This window comes from Gobio gobio (assembly GCF_949357685.1).
Source record: "Gobio gobio genome assembly, chromosome: 1".
Lineage (NCBI taxonomy): Eukaryota > Metazoa > Chordata > Actinopteri > Cypriniformes > Gobionidae > Gobio > Gobio gobio.
The window spans coordinates 45,471,349-45,493,965 of NC_137097.1; the positions used below are offsets into that span (position 1 = coordinate 45,471,349).

Consider the following 22,617-nt stretch of genomic DNA (forward strand, 5'->3'; position numbering starts at 1 on the left):
CGCATTCAAAAAGGCGTTTCACAGTCAACATCTTGAACGGAAGCCGGTGAAGGGATCGGTTCAAGATGCGAAGGTCCAGGATTGGCCGTAACCCACCGGTTTTCTTGGGTACAATGAAGTAGGGGCTATAGAACCCCGACTTCATTTCGGCTGGAGGGACAGGCTCGATCGCACCCTTCGCCAGCAGGGTGGCAATCTCCGCACGCATGACGGGGGCATGGGCCCCGGTCACGGTATAGCGGACTCCCCTGTAGCGGGGAGGAGCCTGCGCGAACTGAATCGCGTAGCCCAGCGGGACAGCCCCGGAAGCTGAAGCCATGCTTCCAGAGACTGCCCCAACGGGGTTATACGGACGGCAGACGTACCCAGGGTGGGGCAGCGAGGCAGCGTTACCGGCCCGGACAGGGGAGGCTGTTGGGCGTCCCGGGGTCGGGGCACGGTTAACGGCTGCGTCCTGACAGAGGAGACCAGGGAAGGACGCACGTTCCACTGGGGTCTGCTCTGCCAGGAGGCTGGCGACAGAGAAGGATGCGAGTGGTGGGACCCGTGGGTGGCGCACACTGTCATCACCGGTCTCTGGGTCCTCAGAGACAGGAACATGAGTTCTTCTCAAGCGCTGCTAGCCCGGGGGCCAGCAGCGGAAGGATTTTCCCCCCGGCCCTCCACCGGGGGAAGGAGAGGCCCTGCTACCATCCCCTGGGAAGAACTGGAACCCATCTCTGAGTTGTCCACCTCCAGCCTGGCGTTTAACCAGTCTGGGGAGCGGACTGGGCGACATCCTCAACCACCTCCACGGCGCGGCCCAGGTGAAGGCTGCTGCTGGGGCCGGGCGGGAAGAGGGAGGGCGCCCTCGGCGGCGAGCGGACTGAGGCGACTGAGCCGGCGGCTGGTGCAGCAGCTGGCCGCCGGGGCAGTACGTGTTACAGCCTCAGTCTGCTCTGGGGCGGCCGAGAACCGTTGGGCGCAGTTCTCAGCCGCGCCGCCGAAGAGGCCAGCCTAGGATATGGGTGAGTTGAGGAGGCGGGCCCGCTCAACGTCCTCCACATCACCAGGTAAGGCCAGGTGTTCTCCCGGACCACAGCTGTGGACATCGCCCGACCCAGGGAGCGTGTGGCCACCTTCACCGCCCGGGGGCGGGATCAGTTGTGGCACGCAGCTCAATGAAGAGCCCTGGGTCGGCTCCACCCTTGTGCATGTGCAAAGGGGCGGTGGCCTGCCCGTAGCTCTGCAGGACCACGCCACCGAAGTAGACGAGCCCACAGGCTTTGGGAGGGTGCTTAGGACAGCCACACCACGCCACGTCAAAGCCCTCTGTGGACACCGTAGTGCGCAACAGAGAGTTCAACAGTGGGGGGAGGGGGCCCCAGTGTACCCTAGGCCGTGGCCCCATCAAGGGCAGAGAAGGCGGAGGAGGCCACCAAACGGTCGCGGGAAGCACGGGGACTTCCGGGACCGCGTGATCTCCTCATGCACCCCGGGAGCGAAAGGCATTGGGGGCGGGGCCCAACAGCTGTCGGGTGCCGCCCCCAAAAACCAATCGCGCAACCACGAGCACCCGCGACTGGGCGGAGTTCCACACCAGCGCGAGACTCGCGGCTGCCCGAGATAACATGGCTGTCAACTTAAGGTCGGATCAGGCAGTGCTGACACACCCGGAGGCGGAGCACAACCTAATCGTCATCCCCAAAGGACTCCAGCCCACCTTGGGATGCGGCGATCGACATCTCACTGCTATCCGGAGCGTGAACTGAACGAACGGGGCGTCAGAGACGGGCCGTTGATTCAGTCCAACACTCGCGGGAAGCGATGTGTAAGAGGGGGGCGTGGCCCGAGGAATGAACGTCGGGGTTCTTAATACCACAGCACCGCCCTCAGGTCACCCTGGCCACCAGCCAAAGTACCATATCACTCGGGGACGGTAGATTGGGGTGTGGCAGAGGGGACTCTCTCTCCTCACGGAGATCATTGAGTCTCGACCGCGACATCGCGATGGTCACGTTCCCGCAATGGAAACGTGACACATCCGCAAACACTGCCCGAACGCGCTGAAGCCCAAACACGCTCGAGCATTGAATGCGCCCATAGACAGCAGCGGAAATCGATCGCACCCGGAAGTGCACGGGCGAGCCGTCTTGAAAAAGACGTGCCACGCGCAAGCTCTTTTTGTGAGAGGAAAGCCTCGCAGTCGATGCCGAAGCGCCCAGGGAAACACACCAGCTGTCAAACGGACCACTGCGCAGATCAGCAGGCAGGAAGTATGCGATCACTGGAACGTGCCGTTACATCAACACCGACTGGAAAGCTGCTCGTCTCGAAGAAGCTGACAGAGTCTCAGAAGGCTGTAGGAGTGAAGAGGTAGGTTCTCTTGGCTCCGAAAGCAGAAACATAATGCGATATTGCCACGTACTTCCTTATATACTCACGCGGTGAGGCGGAGTTACGTATGCAAATTCCGCATGCCCCATGGCATTGGCACGCCATTGGGCGTTTTCTCTAAGCTCGAAGATAATAGGCTTCTAAGCGAAACCCCCATTCGTTTGTCACTAACGTTACGTCGTAGTGACTGAACGAAAGGGAACCACCTTTAGCAACAATAACTTGAAGTAATAATTTTCTGTATGTCTTTATCAGTCTCTCACATCATTCTGGAAGAATTTTGGCCCACTCTTCTTTACAACGTTGCTTCAGTTCATTGAGGTTTTTTCATCGGGTTGAGGTCTGGATTTTAACTGGGCCAGCCAACACCTTGATTCTTTTATTTTTCAGCCATTCTGGTGTAGTTTTTTGCAGTTTCTCTGAGCATTGTCTGACCTTGGGGTGAATTTGCTGGGACGTCCACTCCTGGGAAGATTGGCAACTGTCTTGAATGTTTTTCACTTGTGAATAATCTTCCTCACTGTTGAAGGATGGACTTCAAATTGTTTGGAAATGTCCTTATAACCCTTCCTAGATTGATGGGCAGCAACAATTGCTTCTCTAAGATCATTGTTGATGTCTTTCTTCCTTGGCATTGTGTTAACACACACCTGAATGCTCCCGACCAGTAAACTGCCAAAACGTCTGCTTTTATAGAGGGGATCACACTTGATGATCAATTAATCAAAGGCATTTGGTTAGCAGCGTCTGACTGCTACTTACCCTCTTAATTCCTATGGAAGCAGTAGGGGTGTACTTAGTTTGTCACCCATGTCTTCTCCATTTTGGCCTAATGTTTGTTAAATAAACAATGAAACGGTGTAATATGTCATGTGTTGTGTTGTTGTTCATCTTTACCTAATTTTAAGACCTGCTTAAGACCAGATTTTTTTTTTTTTGTCAAATTTAAAACTATAGAATATTAGAGTGGTAATTAAAGAAAAAAAAAGTTTTTAAAAGTAGTATTCTGCTCACCAAGGCTGCATTTATTTGATCCAAAATACAGCAAAAACGGTAATATTGTGAATTTTTTTTTCCCCTTTTACAATTTAAAATAGCAGTTTCTATTTGAGTATTTTAAAATATTATTTATTCCTGTGATGGCAAAGCTACATTTTTCAGCATCATTACTCCATGAACCTTCAGATATCAGTCTAATATGATGATTTGCTGCTCAAGAAAAAAATATTTTATTTTCTTTGATGAATAGAAAGTTCAAAAGAACAGCATTTATCTGAAATAGAAATGTTTTGTAAATAGGACCAAAACATAATTAGCATTTCTCTATTATATCTGAGAAGTATGATTTTGAAGTCCAGTAGTGGAAAATTCTGCGTTTAATGTCTTCTGCATTTGTGCGCAGTGGAGGTGTGTTTGTTATTAAGAGATGAAGTGAGAAGATACCGTGTGGTAATTATCTAATTGAAGTGTGTGTAATTTACTCACTGCATGGTTTGATTAATCAATGAATTCATTATGACCTGGACAAGATCATTAGCATGAGGCTGATGCAGTGCTAGTAGTGTGTATTTATAGATGCTGGAAGTCACCTGGCAGTATTGTTCCTTCTTTTTTTTCCCTTCTCGTCTTCCTCTTTCTGTTTTGCATGCCGCTAATGAGTGAGTGATGAATGTCCGCACATGGGTATAACTCTGTGAGTTTGAGTGTGTTTTGCAGGTTTATTAATCAAATTCAGGGGGAGAATAGCGTACACGCACTAGTTTACACCCTCCTCCCTCATTAGTTTCTCTGTTTAGATTTACACACACAGTAAACAGTTCACTCAGACTTGAGTCCAGACAGCAAAGAGCTGCTCTAGTGCCCATCTCGCACTGCTCATTAAAGTGATGTGCTTGACTTTAAAGTACTGATATGTCCTATTTCTGAGGCTGAAGATAAAGTCTTGTGTTTATAAACGTATATAGTTTGACTCAGAACTCCAGTGACTTTGTCAGCAGCCTTGGGATCTCCATCTCCATGGGCTTTATTAAAAAAACAAAACACTTTAATGAAGAGTTGAGACTTAAGCCATACGATTTGATATGATATAGTACGATTGGATATCATGAAATTACAACTTTGATCTTGATGCTTTTTCTGTGATGTTTCATGTTAATTTGAAATAAACCAAAACATGCTGAAATTACAGAGACTGATCCATTAATTGCCAGCTAATGAAATGGGAACATTTATGACCGTGCTTCTGAACAGCCGTCTGTATAGAGCATAAAAACAAACATTTTGGCTCCCTTATGTCTGTCATTTATTTATTAATTTATAATTCATGCATAGTTTTTAATGTTTATATATTGTATGTATATTTAAATGTCTAAATGAATAAGTCATTAATTCATTCGATTCGTTCAAACGGCTGATTCATTCAGGAATGAATTAAATGACTCTCTTTATGAATGGGCCATTGAATCATTGGTTCACCCGATTGATTTCGCTCAAAACGTGAATTAATTCAGAAATGAAGTACTGCTGTGTGTTGCCCGGAGACGCACTGAAGTTCTGCTCTGGCTTTATAGGTCATATTTTCATTGGATAAATTGAGCAAACAGACAATATTGTGTGTAAAATCACAATATTAACTTCTTATTCATTGAGCTGTTGTATAAAATCAATATCACATTTACACTCATGCTATTTGGGATAAAAATGTCATTCGAGTTATATTGCGCTCGTTACTTGTGTGATATTGCATATGTCATATCATATAAGCCTATAAATGAATGAGGCAATGCCTTCATCTTTTTTTTAGGGACATTGTAACTGCATTTGTTGCCCTGCATAATGTTTGTCATCAATCAAGTAAATGAAATGCAAGATAAACTACAAAGGTCTGGTGCGTTACATTTTCCATAACTAATTAATTAATTAACACATTAAATCGACAGCCTTAATATATATATATATATATATATATATATATATATATATATATATATATATATATATATATATATATATATATATATATATATATATATATATATATATATATATATATATATATATATATATATATATATATATATATATATATATATATATATATATATACCATTATTACCAGAAAATGGTTACTTTTTTGGGTCCCCATCCCCAACCTGTCCTCATTTTGCTCGGTTTCTCGCCCTCTTTCCTTGTTTGTTCCTCCCCTTCGCGTCTGCTGTCTTCCCTGTTTTCCTTTAGGGGAAAGCCTGCTCCTCCATTAAGAACATACAAGGGTCCTTGACATTTAATTTCCTGTTTGTGGTGCTCTTTCACCCTCTTCCTGTGTGTCATACTCACTCTCCTCCATTTATATCCAGCCCTGTCTCATTCTCACTCCCTTTCACTCTTCTTTTGTGTAATTTTCACCCGTCGGCTCATAATCCCTGCTTTTTAGCTCAAGCTCTGCAACTCTTAGCATTAGTTTAATTGGCTAAATTGAGCTTGAATGTAATTTATGCAGCAAATAAGACATTTGCAGTTTTATAACATTACCTTTACAGTACTTGTCTTATGATGCCCAAAATGTTGTAAAGGAAGGCAGCTCACAAGGTTTTGAAACATCCTCAGTCTTGAGGAGTTTTGCTCATTAAAGAAATGTTCCTTATACGGCAATTAACTTAGTGTGAGAACCTGTGGCATTTCTTGTGTGTGTGTGTGACTCCTGGAGTGAGATAAATGAACCTGCTTATGTCTGCGGGAACAGGTGGCTAAGTCAGCATGGTGGCCCGCCACACACACATGCACACACACTCACGCACACACACAGAGACCAGTAACAAATTGAGGCAATTTGTGTAAATTAAGAGATAACTAGACGGCTGCCCTTGTTGAACAGTCGTCGTAGTGTCCCCCCTGAGCCTCTGTAATCAGAATCTAACATTTTGGCTGACATATGGATGTCCTTAAATGTGTCTTTAGAATAAACCCAAAATGTATGAATCTGTCTTTTTGAAGTTGCGTGTGTGTCTGTGTGCGTTTTATTTATTTCCTTCCTTCCAGTAATGAGATCAGTTTGACGATTCATATAATTTAAAACTAATTTAACAGGTGAAATCAGTTTTATACTTTACTTTGTCGTATGGTTGTCCTTAAATATGACACATGATGTACACATGAATCCGTTTTCTTAAAGGGATAGTTCATCCAAAAATGAAAATTATCCCTTAATGTACTCACCCTCAAGCCATTCTAGGTGTATATAACATTCTTCTGTCAAACAAATACAATCAGAGTTATATTAAAAATGTCCTGGCTAATCCAATCATTATAATGGCAGTGAATGGTAGCCCAAAAAATGCATCCATCCATTATTAAAGTGCTCCACACGGCTCCGTGGGGTTAATGAAGGTTTGTGTAAGAAAAATATCCAGATTTAAAACGTTATAAAGTAAAAATATCTTGCTTCCGGCGTACCGCCTTCCATATTCAACTTACAAAGAAAATGTAACGCCTCTCCCAGTTCAAAACGCTTACTCTACGTCCAACATCATCGTCGCACCAATTACTTTTTCCGTAAGTTGAATACAGAAGGTGGTCCGCCGGAAGCAAAGTATGTTACTTTATAATGCGTTCAATATGGATATTTTTCTTACACAAACCCATCAATTCTCTTCAGAAGGCCTTTAGTAACCCCCCAGAGCTGTAAGGTGGCTAATGGCTGATATAATCCATATATAATTTAATAATATGTATCAATGTAAAAGTACACTCAGTATTTCTTTATAAATAAATTTCCTTTAGATTTTTTTTTTCTGAATACTTAGTCAACGGGTACTTAAAAATATTTATAACTGTGAACTAACCATTAACAATTTTGACGCCAAGAGGAATGACCACTTCTAATTGGCCAATCAGACCAATGCCAATCATCTCAAAATGGTCAAATATCAGCTGATTAATTGGCCTGGTCAATATACCAGTCTTCGACTACTTTTACAATGCACACGTTCAATACACGGGCTGATATGCATGCATCTCTTTCTAGTATCGTAGTATTAGTGTATTTGCTAGATCTAAAATACACTTTTTGTCTCGTGCAGCACTAATTTGTTTTTTTGCATTCTGTTTTTGTGAGTTTAGGTGAGTGTGGTGCAGGACTCTGTGAATATCTCGGGTCAGAACACCATGAACATGGTGAAGGTCCCTGACTGCCGGCTGGCAGATGAACTGGGCGGACTGTGGGAACATTCCAGATTCACGGACTGCTCGCTGTGTGTCGCTGGGCAAGAGTTCCAGGCACACAAAGCCATTCTGGCAGGTATGTGGCACACACACACACATACCCGCATGCACTTTATTAAGAGATTCAAATATGCTGAGATTTAATCACCAAAGAAAATTATTGCTGATGTCAACTGAAATGGGTTGCCTGATCAGTCTTATTTTAGTATTATTTATATACTATGGTAATAATTATTAATATTTTTGATAACATAATTTTTCCCAAAGTTCCCATATTTTTTAATTAGCTTTTTTATATTTTTAGTATTCATGTAAATGTATGTGCTTTTACTTTTTTTTTACATTTCTATTTATCTTTTTTTTTTCAGTTTTAGTCATTTTAGTACTTTTACAACTAATTTAATTTTAGTTCGTTGTTGAGGTTTTCCTTTTCTTTTTTTTTACATCTAAATTGTAATTTTTTTTTTTTTTCATCTTTATTTTAATTCATGAAAATATTTTTTTGTTTTAGTTTGTTTTAGTTAAAGGAACATGCCGACTTTTTGGGACTTTAACTTATTCACCGTATATCCCCCAGAGTTAGATAAGTCCATGCAGCGCCTGAAAATAGTCCTCAGCACGCTCTCTGTGCAAGCAGGTTGTCACGTTGGTTATGTTGACGGAAGTTAGCCTATTTTCAGGGGCTGCGTAATATCATTGTGCCGGATGTAACTATACACATCACAACATGTAAATAGTAAAATGTTGTCATTATTTTATCACTTATTGAGCAGTAGGCTAGCTGGAGCCGTTTACCTCCAGTCTTTGTGCATAGTCAGACAGAGTTATGGCACGCACGGAGATGAGAATGGTATGCATGGACTTATCTAACTCTGGGGGATACGGTGAATAAGCTTAAGTCCCAAAAATTCGGCGTGTTCCTTTAAAAACACTGATGCAGATATTTAGAGACCAGGGTGACTGATAATGACCAATATACTGTATACATTAGTACAATTTAATGACAAATTCACAACAAGTTTACATATAAAATATTGTCAAGTTTATTTGTAGATAGTCTTGTCACAAAATAAAATCCAGATCTTCCTCTGTCCTGATTCTCTCTGGCTGTGTTCAAAATATAAGACGGCTGTCTCATTGCCTAGTCAGTAAGTCAGTGACTCAGCAGACAGCTTTTTAGTATGAAGATGCCTTTTATGGAAACTGGTTTTACATTTGAAAAACAAATTCATGTGAGCTTTAGATGTAATCAAATGAATAGTTAATGACTACAATGCTTATATCTTGTTAAAAATGAATTTGTAAGCTAAGAAAGTACATGTATAAAGTATTTTGCTGTTTTCAACTGCTCTGTCAATCAGCTGTTTTTTTCTAACTGCTACATGCACAGAATTGTGGCATATCATACACAGCGACAAATACATCTGTGTTGCCTTCAAAAATCGACCAGAATTTTAGACGTGATGGTAGGTGAACATTTGAATACCTTCCTACCAATGTATACCTTCTGAGAGGGCAGCGTTTTTCAGGTTTCAGACACAGCCTCACTCTCCCGCTGTCGCTCATGGTGAGGCGGGATTCCTCGTTATCTGGCCGTACCTGGTAGTGCTCATTAATCGCCTTGGAGACGGATCTGATCGGCTGGTGTCTGAGCTGTGATTAGACTTTGTGTGTGTGCGTGCGCGAGGGAGAGAATGTGCCAGACTTCACACACTCCTTTTAAACAAGTTAAAGTTGCCCTAGACAGATCTGACTCCATATCCAGACTTAACAGAGAGGAAGGTCTGAGCCGCCACCATTCCCTGGGTTAATCAGCCAAAAGGTTCGGCAATTGCACCAAGGCACAAGTTGAGGAACCGCTGTTCGATGTTTAGTGTTTGATGTTGATGACTGAAACATTTCTTCAGAATCTTTGTTCACCATCCCTCTTGATTTAACTATGATTTGATCTGTGATCTTAATCTATGATTTAACAAAAAGCATTATACAAATAAATTTAATTGATTACGTCAGTTGCCAAGTTTCATGAAAGCAGAACTTTTCCTCATAAAACAGTAGACTGTATTGTAGCTTTCTTTTTCAGAATTTCATAGTTTTTTTTTCTTTTTCAAAGTTCCAAAATGTGTAATGTTTGTGATTCATCTCAGAGCTTGTTGAATTGGTTCATGGCATGAACTCTTTATCGAAGAACATTTTGAAATTGCCTTTGAAGTACATGAATTGGGGAGAACAATTTGAAAAAGTGGCCTGTCGCTGTTTTGCTCTATTATACATTTTTTTGTCATACGTTTGTGTTGTCTATTAAATAGAACTTTCTTTCTCTCTTTTACTTTCTCAGCACGTTCCCCAGTTTTCAGCGCTATGTTTGAACACGAGATGGAGGAGAGTAAAAAGGTCAGTCGGGTGTATTTTTTTTTTTTTGGCTCCATTTCTTCTTTTTTCCCATTTTCTCTCATTAAACTTCAAAAGCAATGAGATAACTCCTGTCCTTTTAGACTGTCACAATCACAGAGCCACCATTTATATTCATTTAGTTTTTCATGCAAGTGTTGTCCTGAGGTCTCATTTCTGTGGTTTATATAGTAAGTGTATTAGTGATCTCTCATTTTTAGTCCAGGCGTTTGTGTTTGGTCTAATACCGTCGCATTTACAGAATTTCTCAATTATACCGTCTTCCTGCTTTCAATAGCCGATCAAAAACTACTATTTGCCATTTTTCTTATGTGATTTTTTTAATATGGTAGTCTTATTAGGTCTGACATAGATCACAGCAGTAAAGATTGCCTGTGTAAATCAAGAGGGCTGCACTTGTCTAAATGAGGACTGGAGACAGTTTGTTATTTTTAGGGCTGGCAAAATTAACACTTGCAATTAGTGAAGTGTTTAATGCCATTTATTTGTTTATTTGTGAATGTAATCCAAGTAATGAACCCAATTCTTGCACCTTAAAATGAACCTTAATCAGTCCCTCCAGAAAAACGCGATTATGCGATCGCGTGATTTAACGCATAATCAGCCAAAGTCCGCATATTCATGCGGGGGCCGCATTTTTTCAAATACGCCGCACTTTCGCCGCATAAATTGCCTATTTCCGCATGCAAAATATGCGGGGCTATCATGATTTCATAATCCCCGCATTTTCGTTGCAAAAAAAGTCTATATTATATATATAATATATATATATATATATATATATATATATATATATATATAATATATATTAGCAGAAAGTTGAAAATTTTTCGTTTACTTCACACAAGAGCCGCCATTTCCGCCTATTGCCATGGGAACGTTTTGAAGTGACGTGATTACCCGACGCGAACGTCATCGAAAAGCTTCAAACCCCGTGGAGAAACCATAGATACCGGTGAAACCATGATGAAGCACAAACTCCCATTGGCCAACAAAAATAACAGCAAAAGAGCAAAGCAGTTTCCCTGTGTGCTGACTGATTTCAAAACACAGCATCATGAAGCTTTGAAGCGTTATGAATCAATGAGTCGATTCAGCGGTTTGAAGCGTTATGAATCAATGAGTTGATTCAGCGGTTTGAAGCGTTATGAATCAATGAGTCGATTCAGCAGGTTGGATCGCCAAAGTCACGTATTTCAGCAGTTTGACACGCGATCCGAATCATGAATCGACTCGATGATTCATAGCATCATGATGCTGTGTTTTGAAATCAGTCATCACTATATAAGTCGTTATTTAGTTTTTTTTGCACACAATAACTATTATCGTCGCTTCATAAAGTTATTGTAGAACCACTGTAGTGAGATGGACTTTGTAACGACGTCTTTAGTAGGCTACCTTTTATGGGTCTTGAGAGTGTACATTGTGCCAATGGAGGCCTTTCTGAGCCATCGGAATTCAACTAAAATATCTTAATTTGTGTCCAACAACATAAAGGGAAGTCATTAATGACAGAATTTTCATTTTTAGGTGAACTAACCCTTTAAGAGATTGCACTTTGTGCATTGGAAGCACTCAAATGTCTGTTTTGTATAGCGACATCTGTAAAACAGGAAGTTATTTATTATTTTTTTCAGAAGTTGTAGCATATTCCTTTTGTAAAGCTACACAGCAAATTCTGGTTTTTGGAATAAACTCCCTGTTAGTTAAAATCAACTCAATCTGAGTGTACATGCGTGACCATCAAATAAACTCCAGCGCAGAGTTAAAATAACTCTGCTCTTGGAGTTGAATTTTTAACACTTTTTCAGAGTTAAAATTTAACTCTTTGGAGTTAAAATACTAATCCTACGGAGAGTAACTGTAACTCTGAAATGTAGTTAATTATAATATAAACTCCTTACCAGTGTTAAAAATTAACACTTGAAACACATTTTATTTAACACTTCTTAGAGTTAACATTTATTTAACACAATATGTTTTATGTGGAAATGACTATACACTGAACACCATACTCTTGATTTACTGCCTTTATTTGAGCAAATTCATACATTTGGTTCAGAAATTCATTGCATGGACACACTTTGAAAACAATTGCTGTCATACTGTAAAATCTAACAGCAAAACATATAGGCAGCTAACAGAGTGAATTACGTTACCTCGTCGGCATTAAAGTTAGTGTGGAAGCTGAACAGGTTTCTTGAGCTGAGTCGCCACTTCAATTTGACTGCGTTGCCGTTTGAAAGTGTTGCAAACTGTGTGCACGGGAGTGGCGCTGATAATAAACCCCATGTGAAACGTCAGATAGCCTGCCTACTTGAGTTTTGCTTGCACTTGGCTGAAGCCATTCTATCCGGTTTCTCTGCAAAGCAAATGGAAAGACGGTTAGCTGGTTTACATCGACAAAAAGTTCGCGCAAATAGGCAATTAAAATTTTGAAACAAGTTATCGGCTACGTTCATACGTTGCCATGGTCGTTGACGTTAGTACACAGTATATAACGTAACAGCTATGACAAAACGTGTTTGTCAGAAAATATAGAACATGTTGAAATAGTTTTTTTGTTGTTGTATATATACACTTTTACCTACCTCAGTCACGACGAAGCCGAAAGTCCATTATTTGTGCTGCAGAACCAGGGTCGTGTCGTGACGCACTTCTCAAAATGTAACTCCAGATGTAGTGTTAAAACACGCTCCTGAACACCAATGAATGAACGCCAAAATACAACACAGCCAGGGAGTATCCAATAACACACACGGTAGTCAAAATTAAAAAAATAACTCAACAAATTTAACTCATTCACACTTTTTTGTCTAACTCATGATTTTTCAACTCCTGAAATTTGCTGTGTACAGAACTTGATTGACTAAATGTTTTGTAAATTTGAGCCATTATTAAGGTCTTCAATAAAACAAGATGAGAACTTAAATATTCCAGCACTTTCTGTGATGTAGTGCTTTTTTTCTCTTTCTCATCAAACCGCAGTTTTTGCAAGTTCCCGCAATTTTATCGCATAAAATTGCATAAATATCCCGCATTTTTCATCGCATTTTTTAAGAAAACGTGCCGCATAATCAAGGATTTTTGCCCGCAACAATCACAAAAAAAAGCCGCATTTTTCTGGAAGGACTGCTTAATGCGTTAACTCCCAAAAAGTTGTAATACATTTTATATATTCGCAGCAGTGTTAGCTAAGCTATTCAAAAATATTTTTGTTTATTGAAATAAAATAAAAAATAAAAATTTGATAAATGAATTAAGTTTAAGTACAAAAATTACTAAAACTAAAAGAAAAAACTAATAAAAAATAAAAGGACATTGATATAAATATAAAAAAATAAAAGCCAATTCATAATATGAAATTACACCCCTACACTCTCCCTGACACACTTCCTGCTCTTCCTCTTATCATCATCTATGATATTCCCATGTTTCACCATCTGCTGATCCAGTATTCCTCTGCCTCCCTCCTGTCGTTCTCTCCATATCCTCCCTTTCCCAGAGTTTCATCATGCACGTTTTTTGGGACAGGATGTGCTTGCTTTTGGGGTTTGTGGAGCAGCGAGATTTCCTGTTGTTCCTTTTGCTTGTGTGGCTTATTAGCTTTGTGAGGATCCATGCAAATATGTGAGACTTGAGTTTAGTGTTAAGAAGTGTGTGTGTGTGTGTGTGTGTGTGTGTGTGTGTGTGTGTGTGTGTGTGTGTGTGTGTGTGTGTGTGTGTGTGTGTGTGTGTGTGTGTGTGTGTGTGTGTGTGTGTGTGTGTGTGTGTGTGTGTGTGTGTGTGTGTGTGTGTGTGTGTGTGTGTGTGTGTGTGTGTGTGTGTGTGTGTGTGTGTGTGTGTGTGTGTGTGTGGTTAATAGATGAACGTTGGGATCTGGGGCTCAGTTTGTGTATAGGCACGTGTAAAAGCGAGTGTGGCCGCATGTATGCATCAGGTTTAGATGATGGTTGGGGCTCAGTGATTTGGCTATGGCATCTGTAGAATATTGATGGCATTGATGCTCCAGTAGAGCAAATCTAAAGAGAATAGAGAGGAAATGACTCATCAGAGAGAGACTACATCTAAAGGAAAGACTCCTGAAAATCTGCACAAGCTTGTCTGGATACTTCAGTGACTTTTCAGGCTATGTCACAATTCACATGCTGATACTATGCACTGCACAAAAATATGTGGGGTGGGGTGTTGGTGTGGAGCTGTTTTAGGAACTCTGAAAACTGTGGAAAGCCTGCGTTCTTCACCTCTTGTGATGCAGATAGATGCAAGCATCATGTTACAAGTATAGTTCTATAATTCTGTTGTCATTTACCCTCGTGTAGTTTCAATTCTGTTTGACTTTCTTCTGTGGACACAAAAGAAGATATTTTAACTGTATGTAACACATATGTTGAAAGTCAGTGAGGTCCAAGTAACACTAGACCCCTTTGACTTATAGATCAAAAAAAGCAAATGCTGTCTTTAATAAAGTCTTCAGTGACACATGATCCTTCAGAAATCATTCTAATATGCTGATTCGGTGCTCAAAAACATTTATTACTATTATTATCAATTTTGAAAACATTTTTCAGTAGTATTTTTGTGAAAACTGTGATGCTTTTTTTCAGGATTCTTTGAATAGAAAGCTCAAAAAGACAGCATTTATTTGAAATAGAAATCTCTTTTAACATCGTAAATGCCTTTACAGTCACTGTTAATTAATTTAATGCATCCTTGCTGAAAAAAAATATTAATTTCTAAACATAAAATCCTACTCACTGACTTTTGAATGGTTGTGTTGGTTTGGAATGAGACAACGCTGTGTGTATTGTGATGTTTGGGCAAACTAATCCTTTGAAAAAGGATCATCAAAACATCATAACCTTTAAATATTTTTGTGACTTCACCTTTTAAATTTTACCTAGTTACATTTGTAAGTTGTAACTAGTTTTTATTGTGGTGCATTGATGGCACAAAAGTACTACAGTTCAAAATCTACAGAGGGAGGGAGGTAAAACTTTGTGTGAAAAAAAGCCAGAGATGTGACTGTTGCTGCACCTTCAGGCTACACAGACTTTTATTTTCTGTAATGGCCTTTAATAAACTGTGTTTCTCTTTTGAGTGAACTTTTTCATTTGACCTTGCCATGTGTCTGTGGGTGGGGTGGAGTTCCTAACAGTAGCTGCATTAATTAGTTTAGCTGTGATGGACAGGGTTGGGACGGAAAAGCCTTTGTTACCAGCATGACAATCGACAAAGAGTTTGTGCCCCGGCAGCCTTGGGCACAAGAGAGAAACTCGCAACACTCATTCCGGAACATTGATCAGGACGGGAAGCGAAAACGGAATGAGGCTTTCTGAACGATATATTAATTTGCTTTGAGTCACTCTGTCCTTTGGTGTGCTCGTATGCGCTCTACGGTGAAGGTCAGAGGGTCGTGTGAGTCCGGTGTCGGCTGCTCAAGGGACACCATTAGGAGCTCATAAGTGGAAAAGCCAGACTCTGACAGAATCACAGATTATGCTTCTACAACAGTTTAAACACCCTGAACTGCATTAGATCCAATTACGTCAGCTCTTAAAACTTCAAAAGCGCAGTCAGTGGACTGTCAGGAATCGTGAGGGTTTTCTGATCTGATGTTCTCTGAGACCGTAAGGTTGACCAGATTTCTGCTGTGATTTCCTGTCTAGAACCGAGTGGAGATAAATGACGTGGAGGCTGAGGTCTTTAAAGAGATGATGTTCTTCATCTACACTGGCAAAGCACCCAACCTGGACAAGATGGCTGACGACCTGCTCGCTGCTGCTGACAAGGCGAGTATTGTGCAGTGTGCACGCACAAACACCACATTTAGCTAAATGTATGCCAAATAGTGTTGTCAAAAGTACAGACTTCGGAATTAAAAAAATGTGGCACTTTGAGCTGGAATGTAAACACCTCTGATTGGCCATTGTGCTCACACGCTCATCGGATGTGTCTGTGATTCGAATGCTCCCGTGTGTATCTATGCAAGCGCTCGGTGAAAAGCATCATTGGTGTATATAAACAACATGTTTTTGAAGCGCTGATCATTGTAGCCAATCACAGACACATTTGATGAACACGTGAGCACAATCGCCAGTCAGAGGTGTTTACGATTCCGCTCAACAGCGCTCAAAGAGTCACATTTTTAAACTTTCAAAAAAAAAAGCGCTAATGCCAAACAGTGTTTCCTCCTCTCATCTGAGGAACTTTAAAAATAAGTTTATTAAAAGATCACACATCAACAAGCATTACCTGCTTTTTGCCGACCCTAGCATACAGATTTTGATTGAAGTGCATGCCTCTGTCTTTAGTATGCTCTAGAGCGGCTGAAGGTGATGTGCGAGGACGCTCTGTGCACCAGTCTGTCCGTGGAAAATGCTGCAGAGATTCTGATCTTGGCTGACCTGCACAGCGCTGACCAGCTCAAGACGCAGGCCGTCGACTTCATCAACTAGTAAGTGTTACTCCAGTCAGTAGTTCAGATTTTACTTAACCTGTCTATACATTTTCCCCCACCAAAAATGGATTAACTTTTAATAATGGCTATTTTTAAAGGTGCACTGTGTAAATTTTATCATCTAGTGGTGAGGTTGCGAATTGCAACCGCCCACTGCTCACCCCTCCCTTTCGAAGTACATAGAGAAGCTACGGTGGCCGACACAGGACAAATATAATGTCGTCTGAGACAACAAAGAGTAGCTAGCGCTCTGTAGGAAAGTTTGGCCGCTTAGGGCTACTGTAGAAACACGACCGTGCAAAATGGTGACTTCACTGTAAGGCGACCCTTGGTGTATGTAGATAGAAATGGCTCATTCTAAGGTTATCAAAATATAACGGTTCATTATGTAAAGGTATTTATACACCAATAATAACAGTTATGTATATTATATTGCATTTCTGTCAATATTACATAATTTTTTTTTATTTCACACGCATGCACACACATGTATTGCAAATACAGTATAACGTTTAAAAAAAATTAAATGCATTAAAATATGATCATTATTAAATGTTTATCATGGAAATATTTTAATGTATTTATTTTTTAAATGTATACTATATAACATAACATGTTAAATCAAATCAATAATTATATGTATATAAAAGTCATTACAATAAATACATTTACCAGTTCCTTTTAGTCTTAGAATAGCAAATGCTTGTTGTTCCCACTTTGTCAGTCTCCATCTCTGTTCTCTCCACAATTATCTTTCATACTCTATATTGTAGAATTTATATTTTAACTAGCTTGTTCTGTCTGTCTTTGCAGCAGCTTTATTGGACTGTTTAATTTTGAGTTCATTTTGTGGATGGCAGTAACTTGGCTGGCGTGAAACTGGACTGTGGCCATCTCATTTCAGCTCTCTCTCTCTCCATCTCTATACAAAACACCCACCGCCACAACAACAGCAGAGACAGAGGGAGATCAATAACAAGGGCAACACAGAAAATAAACATGCACACCAGCACCCCCTCCCAAAATGATTCGTCCTCTCTGCCCTTCTTTTCCTGCATTCATGTTTGCTGCTGCTGTTATTGGTTTATGTGCTCGTCTTCCTCTTCTCAAATGGTTTTATTGCCGCATGTAGGAGTTTAGTGTCAGAGTGCAGCAGTTTTCCCACAGTGCCAGACTGTGTCCAGTCATCACAGGACAAGGACCGCCAGCAGGAGCATCCTCGCTGCTCAGGAAAAGAACGAGAAATGTTGCAAATTAATAAATTTAAAACAATACAATGAGAGATGTTTCCTATTCCAGTGCCTTCTTTTTAAACACAACTACAAGCATACAGCATGGCCACTATAGTCTGATTCAAGGATGAATGACTCTTATGATCTGGTTCTTTTTCAGTTCAAGAATTAAATGAGTCTCTCTCAAAAAATTTAAAAAGATTCAATAAAAGCCTTTCCGACAGACAGCATACAGTTTTGGTTCTCAAATGTTTGGTAATTTCCTATATAATAATTACAAAGTATCCTTACAAAAATTAAGAGACACAAAACCAAAAAAGAAATGCGTGAAAACTTTTCGAAACTGAAGAGAAAAAAGTTTTTTAATGTATGCACTCGGTCCTGCTCTGCTTCATACTACGGTAACGTTAATAATCGCATCCATGAACATGATTTCTGCCGCGTCCTATCCCAATTCTTTTCCACCAGCTGCGAGGTGAAGACCACATGTCCCAACAGTCTGCGTTCAAACGTGGCGTCATCAAACTACGCCTTTGTTTTGAATAGGCGACCTCTAGTGGACGGAAAAGTTACATAGTGTAGCTTTAATTACTGGAAGATTTTAGAGAATTTTCTAATTTATTGGTTTCAATATTGAATATTTAATAGTGCATTTTCTCATGTCCTCTATATTTACATTTAGGTTACCTTTGCTGTTATCTAATTCATTTAAAGTTAATCTTAAAACAATAATAATTTAAATATCTGTTTTTCACTCTGTACATTATAAAATGTTCTAAATGCTCTAAATGCAACATTTTAAAATGAGATTTGTGTATATATATATATATATATATATATATATATAGATCTTTTTTTTTATTTTTATTTTTTTATGTTTGTCATCTTTCAGGTATTCAGCCATAACGTTAAAAAAAATTAACAACTTGTAGGTATTAGCCAAAATTGTAATATCGTTGCATCTTAAAAAAGATTGTTCTCTTGCAAAAGATGTAGGTTTAAGTCATGCAGCATGCCCTATTCCCATTCCCGCCTCATATCACCATTGTTTACTTTTGCCATCTATAAAGTGGCAAAGAATCCCAAAAATATTGGATTACACCAGTGCAATGCATGAATCCTGAGCAAACGCTTTCAAATGAACTTCTGAATGCTTGATGTATAGTTTTTTTTTCTCTCCCTACACTTCCACTGACACATTTACAAACACAAGGCTTTTTCATATAAAAAAAGCTGTTTTTGTTTCTACCCCCCCATCTTGTTTACTTCCCATTTTATTTTGGAAAGCTTGTGTTTGTAACATGTTCTTTGTGGATGGTTGACCGCACATTGACCTTTTGCATTGGGTAAAGTGGTATGGGTATCTGCCCGCAAGGCCTGATGTCAAAACTGCGAGCAAGAGTTGCAATTAATGCCAAGTGTTTGGGGGCAACAGCATAGTGGGGTTAGGGGGAGGTCAGCGTTTCACACACAAACACACTCCGGGTAAATGTCGTTAAAGGCCATTTTTTGGTGTGCGTGATAGTGCAGTGTCAGTGCCCTCGGGATGCTGAGCTCAGCAAAGAGGGTTGTGTTCTAAATGTTTCTCTCTGTCTCTCTCTCTTTCTTTCTCTCAGCCATGCGTCCGATGTGATGGAGACCTCAGGATGGAAGTCAATGGTGGCATCTCATCCTCACCTGGTTGCAGAGGCATACCGCTCCCTGGCTTCCGCCCAGTGCCCTTTCCTGGGCCCTCCCCGCAAACGCCTCAAACAGTCTTAGTGCCGCTCCTTACCGTTACCTAACCCACACACCTACACACACACTCAACAGACAACTGCCTACAAAAAGGGGGGTGCTACTTTAGATTTAAACCTCCCCCCCCAAGCTCGGTCCCTTTAGATGCCTAAACCAGCTCTTGACCTGCCCCCTTCCTTCACGTTATCCAGACAGACCCCTCCAGCGCCGAGGACCCTGTTTGTTGCTGCCCCACTGTCGGGTTCCTCAGTGTTGAGTGTTGAGTGGTGAGGCTGCTGCTGGTCGATTACTGTCCAAAAATGTGGCCATCCTCTGCGTCAGTCTGGCCGTCTGTTCCAGAGAGAGATGATTCTGTTGGACTGGATTCATGAGCGTGGGTGGATGGATCAAGGTTGAGCTTTTGGTTGGGCGGTTAAACATGAGATGGATTAAGACTGGACTTTTTACGCAACTCCTTCCACTGGCACTACTTTGTGCTCTCCTTCACTGTGCAAACCGGTTCTCCATCTTCGCTTCATCCCTCCTTCAAAAGAAAAAGATTGGCCGGTAGACATTCCCCTTTACAGTCGTGGATTGAGGTTTTTTTTCTTTCGAAAGGAATTGAGGACAAACTCCGTTATCATTGCGAAATAACTTTTTAATAGGTAGCATGTGTCTTCGTAATGACGACATCAGCGTTTAGTAGATTCCTGTGTGACTTTATGAATCCTGTGCGACGACAAACAGCTTTTCCCAGAACTGTCCTCTGTTTATTGGGAAAATTGAAACACAGAACGTGCCACCTTTATGAACTTTGACTGACAACCCACAAGCTAGCCTTGCTTCCAAATGGAGATGGAGTTCAGATGGACTTACAGTGGTTTGGTCTCCTTTTACAGGGTGAATACATTGACGAATCCAGTGAGGAGTGTAAAAATGGGGAAATGCTCATGGAACTTTTTTTTATTTGAATTTTTCCTTGTGATGTTCATTTGAGATTTTTTTTTTCTCCTCCTTGTAGCACTTGTGTATTTGAATCCAAGCTTTCTGTATGAAAAAAAAAGCTAAAAAAACACAAACCTCTCTGCGTTTGTGTATTTCTTTTTGTTTTGTGTTATGGGCATATCTTAGCAGTTATCCTGCTTTCTGATGATTTCATTCTCTCTGGTCTCAGTCATGGATTAGACCAATCTGGAGCTCTTGCTGAAACAGAGAATTGGCTTTTTCTTTTTAAAAGCCTGTCCGACAGACAGCATACAGGGTTTTTGGTTCCATAAAAATAATTTTGTATGGGGCTTAATCTTGTTTGTAGAAAAAAAAAGGTGCACCCAATCACACATAATAATTGCTGAGCATCCTCACAAAAATTGGGTAAAATGTAACCAAAAAAATTAAATGAAACGCAACAGAAAAAAATGTTCCAACAGATAAACAGACTAAGGCTACGTTCAGACTGTCAGTCCAAATCAGATTTTTGTGCATATCTAATCAAATTTAGCAAGTCTAAATGCCAAAAATCACAAGAAATTGTATTTTTACAAATCCATTTCGAGCTACATTCATATGTGGTTTGAAATCCTATTCAAATCGCATTTCTGTAAATCAGTTTCAGACTGACTGCTCTGATCGGATTGTGCGTGGTTTATGTGGCTTTCTCACAACAAGTTGTGTTGTTGCAAAGTGCAGGTCGAGCAGAAAATTACTATAATCATCAGCCATGATCAATCATGTCTTGAAACCGGCGGAAACCACAGCACAGAATAAAGCTGCACGTACCAGCCTCCTACGGTTCTGCCGCTGCCTCAGAAGACGCAGTAGTCCTGTGCGGCGGATGGCTACACATTGTAAATAAGACAACATCTGGATTGCAAACCCCTCTATGTTGCGGTTGTTGTTGCTGCTGTTTTTGGCTTATGCCCACCAACGCAACGTCATTGCCGTAGAAACCCCAGAATATCCCAGACGAAATGGCTGCATGGACACAGAAATCGGCTCTGAACAGTTGCGATGCACAGTGCGGACATCAATCATTTTAGATCAGATTCCAATCAGATACGCAAATAATCGGGTTTGGACTGACAGTGTGAATGTAGCCTAAAGGCCCTGATATATTTCAAGTGAAAATGAAGAACAAACGGCGTGACGTCATTTCGAACAAAATCAGTCCAAAACGAGGTTTGTTTCGGGAGTTTGAAACGGCTTGCCGTTGGAATGCCATCGAACTACCATTGGGCCATAGTGATTTAATAGGTAGGTGTGGCTCTGAGACTTCGCCTGCTTTGACGTGGATCTTCTCCGGTTCATTTCCTCTGTTCAAGATCATACGTCCGCAAGTAAAAACATAAATGCACCGGAGAGTCACTTTATTGTAGAATTTGAATTTGTAATTCTAATTGAAAGAGACATTGACTGTTTTTTCATGTTTAGTACTGTAAAGCTGCTTGATTTAAAGCGATCTATAACGTGCTATACAAATAAATGTAATGTGACCTTACTGAAGGGCCGACTGAACATTCACATTACTATGATCAGATGCTTGCTTAACTACCATTTTCTCACAACTGTCTTTTTTTTGAGAGCGAGAAAGAGAGAAAAGCTTAGAGCATATATTTGCATATTCATCTAAAGGTGGGGATCAGGATGTAAACCACTGGTCTCATATTTCAAACGTATTTTTACCCCTAAGCATAGAACAAAGAAGAACTTTGCCGCGAGTAGGCCTATATTGGGGCCTTTAAAGGTCATAAATATTCTTCATGAAAAATGTGACATACTGGATGGTTCTTGGTGATTAATAGGACTTCATTAATTACTTATAATCACCAACATTGACCAAAAAAAGCAATACTATTTATTCTGTAAAGTTTATTATTTTTATTAAGCAAAACTTTTTACTCATTAGTACTCCAGACCAATAATTCAGGGCTTAGTCTCTTTGCAAAATGTCATTCTTCTGCACAACGTGTATTATTTGTAGGGATGCACCGAATCCAGATTTTTCTGTCTAAACACATTAATGAAGTAAACAACGTCCACAGCTGAGCAGTGTATTTTTAATTTAATTTTAATTAAGAAAAGGCAACATTATGCCAGGATGACTGTCCTTCCTTTGCCGTACCTGAAGTTGCTGCATTTTGGCTGCTGTCTGTGTCGCCTTATTTTGACTGAAAGTACTGCCAAACACGAGCCTACTGCATTCGA

The 22,617-nt window shown here is 40.5% G+C and overlaps 1 protein-coding gene across 2 annotated transcripts in view; it reads left to right on the plus strand.

Annotated features, from left to right (window-relative positions):
* spop (speckle type BTB/POZ protein) overlaps positions 1 to 21,948 on the plus strand; it is a 111,878-nt gene extending 89,930 nt beyond the window's left edge. The window contains exons 8-12 of one of the 2 annotated variants that reach the window (XM_079825262.1): positions 7,495 to 7,672; positions 9,935 to 9,990; positions 15,678 to 15,800; positions 16,323 to 16,465; positions 19,317 to 21,913. In XM_079825262.1, coding sequence (XP_079681388.1) covers positions 7,495 to 7,672; positions 9,935 to 9,990; positions 15,678 to 15,800; positions 16,323 to 16,465; positions 19,317 to 19,461 — 645 coding nt within the window. In that variant the 3' untranslated portion in view covers positions 19,462 to 21,913. Of the gene's footprint in view, positions 1 to 7,494; positions 7,673 to 9,934; positions 9,991 to 15,677; positions 15,801 to 16,322; positions 16,466 to 19,316 lie in introns of both variants that reach the window. The other variant, XM_079825261.1, reaches the window with a different exon arrangement.
* The last annotated feature ends 669 nt before the right edge of the window (positions 21,949 to 22,617 follow it).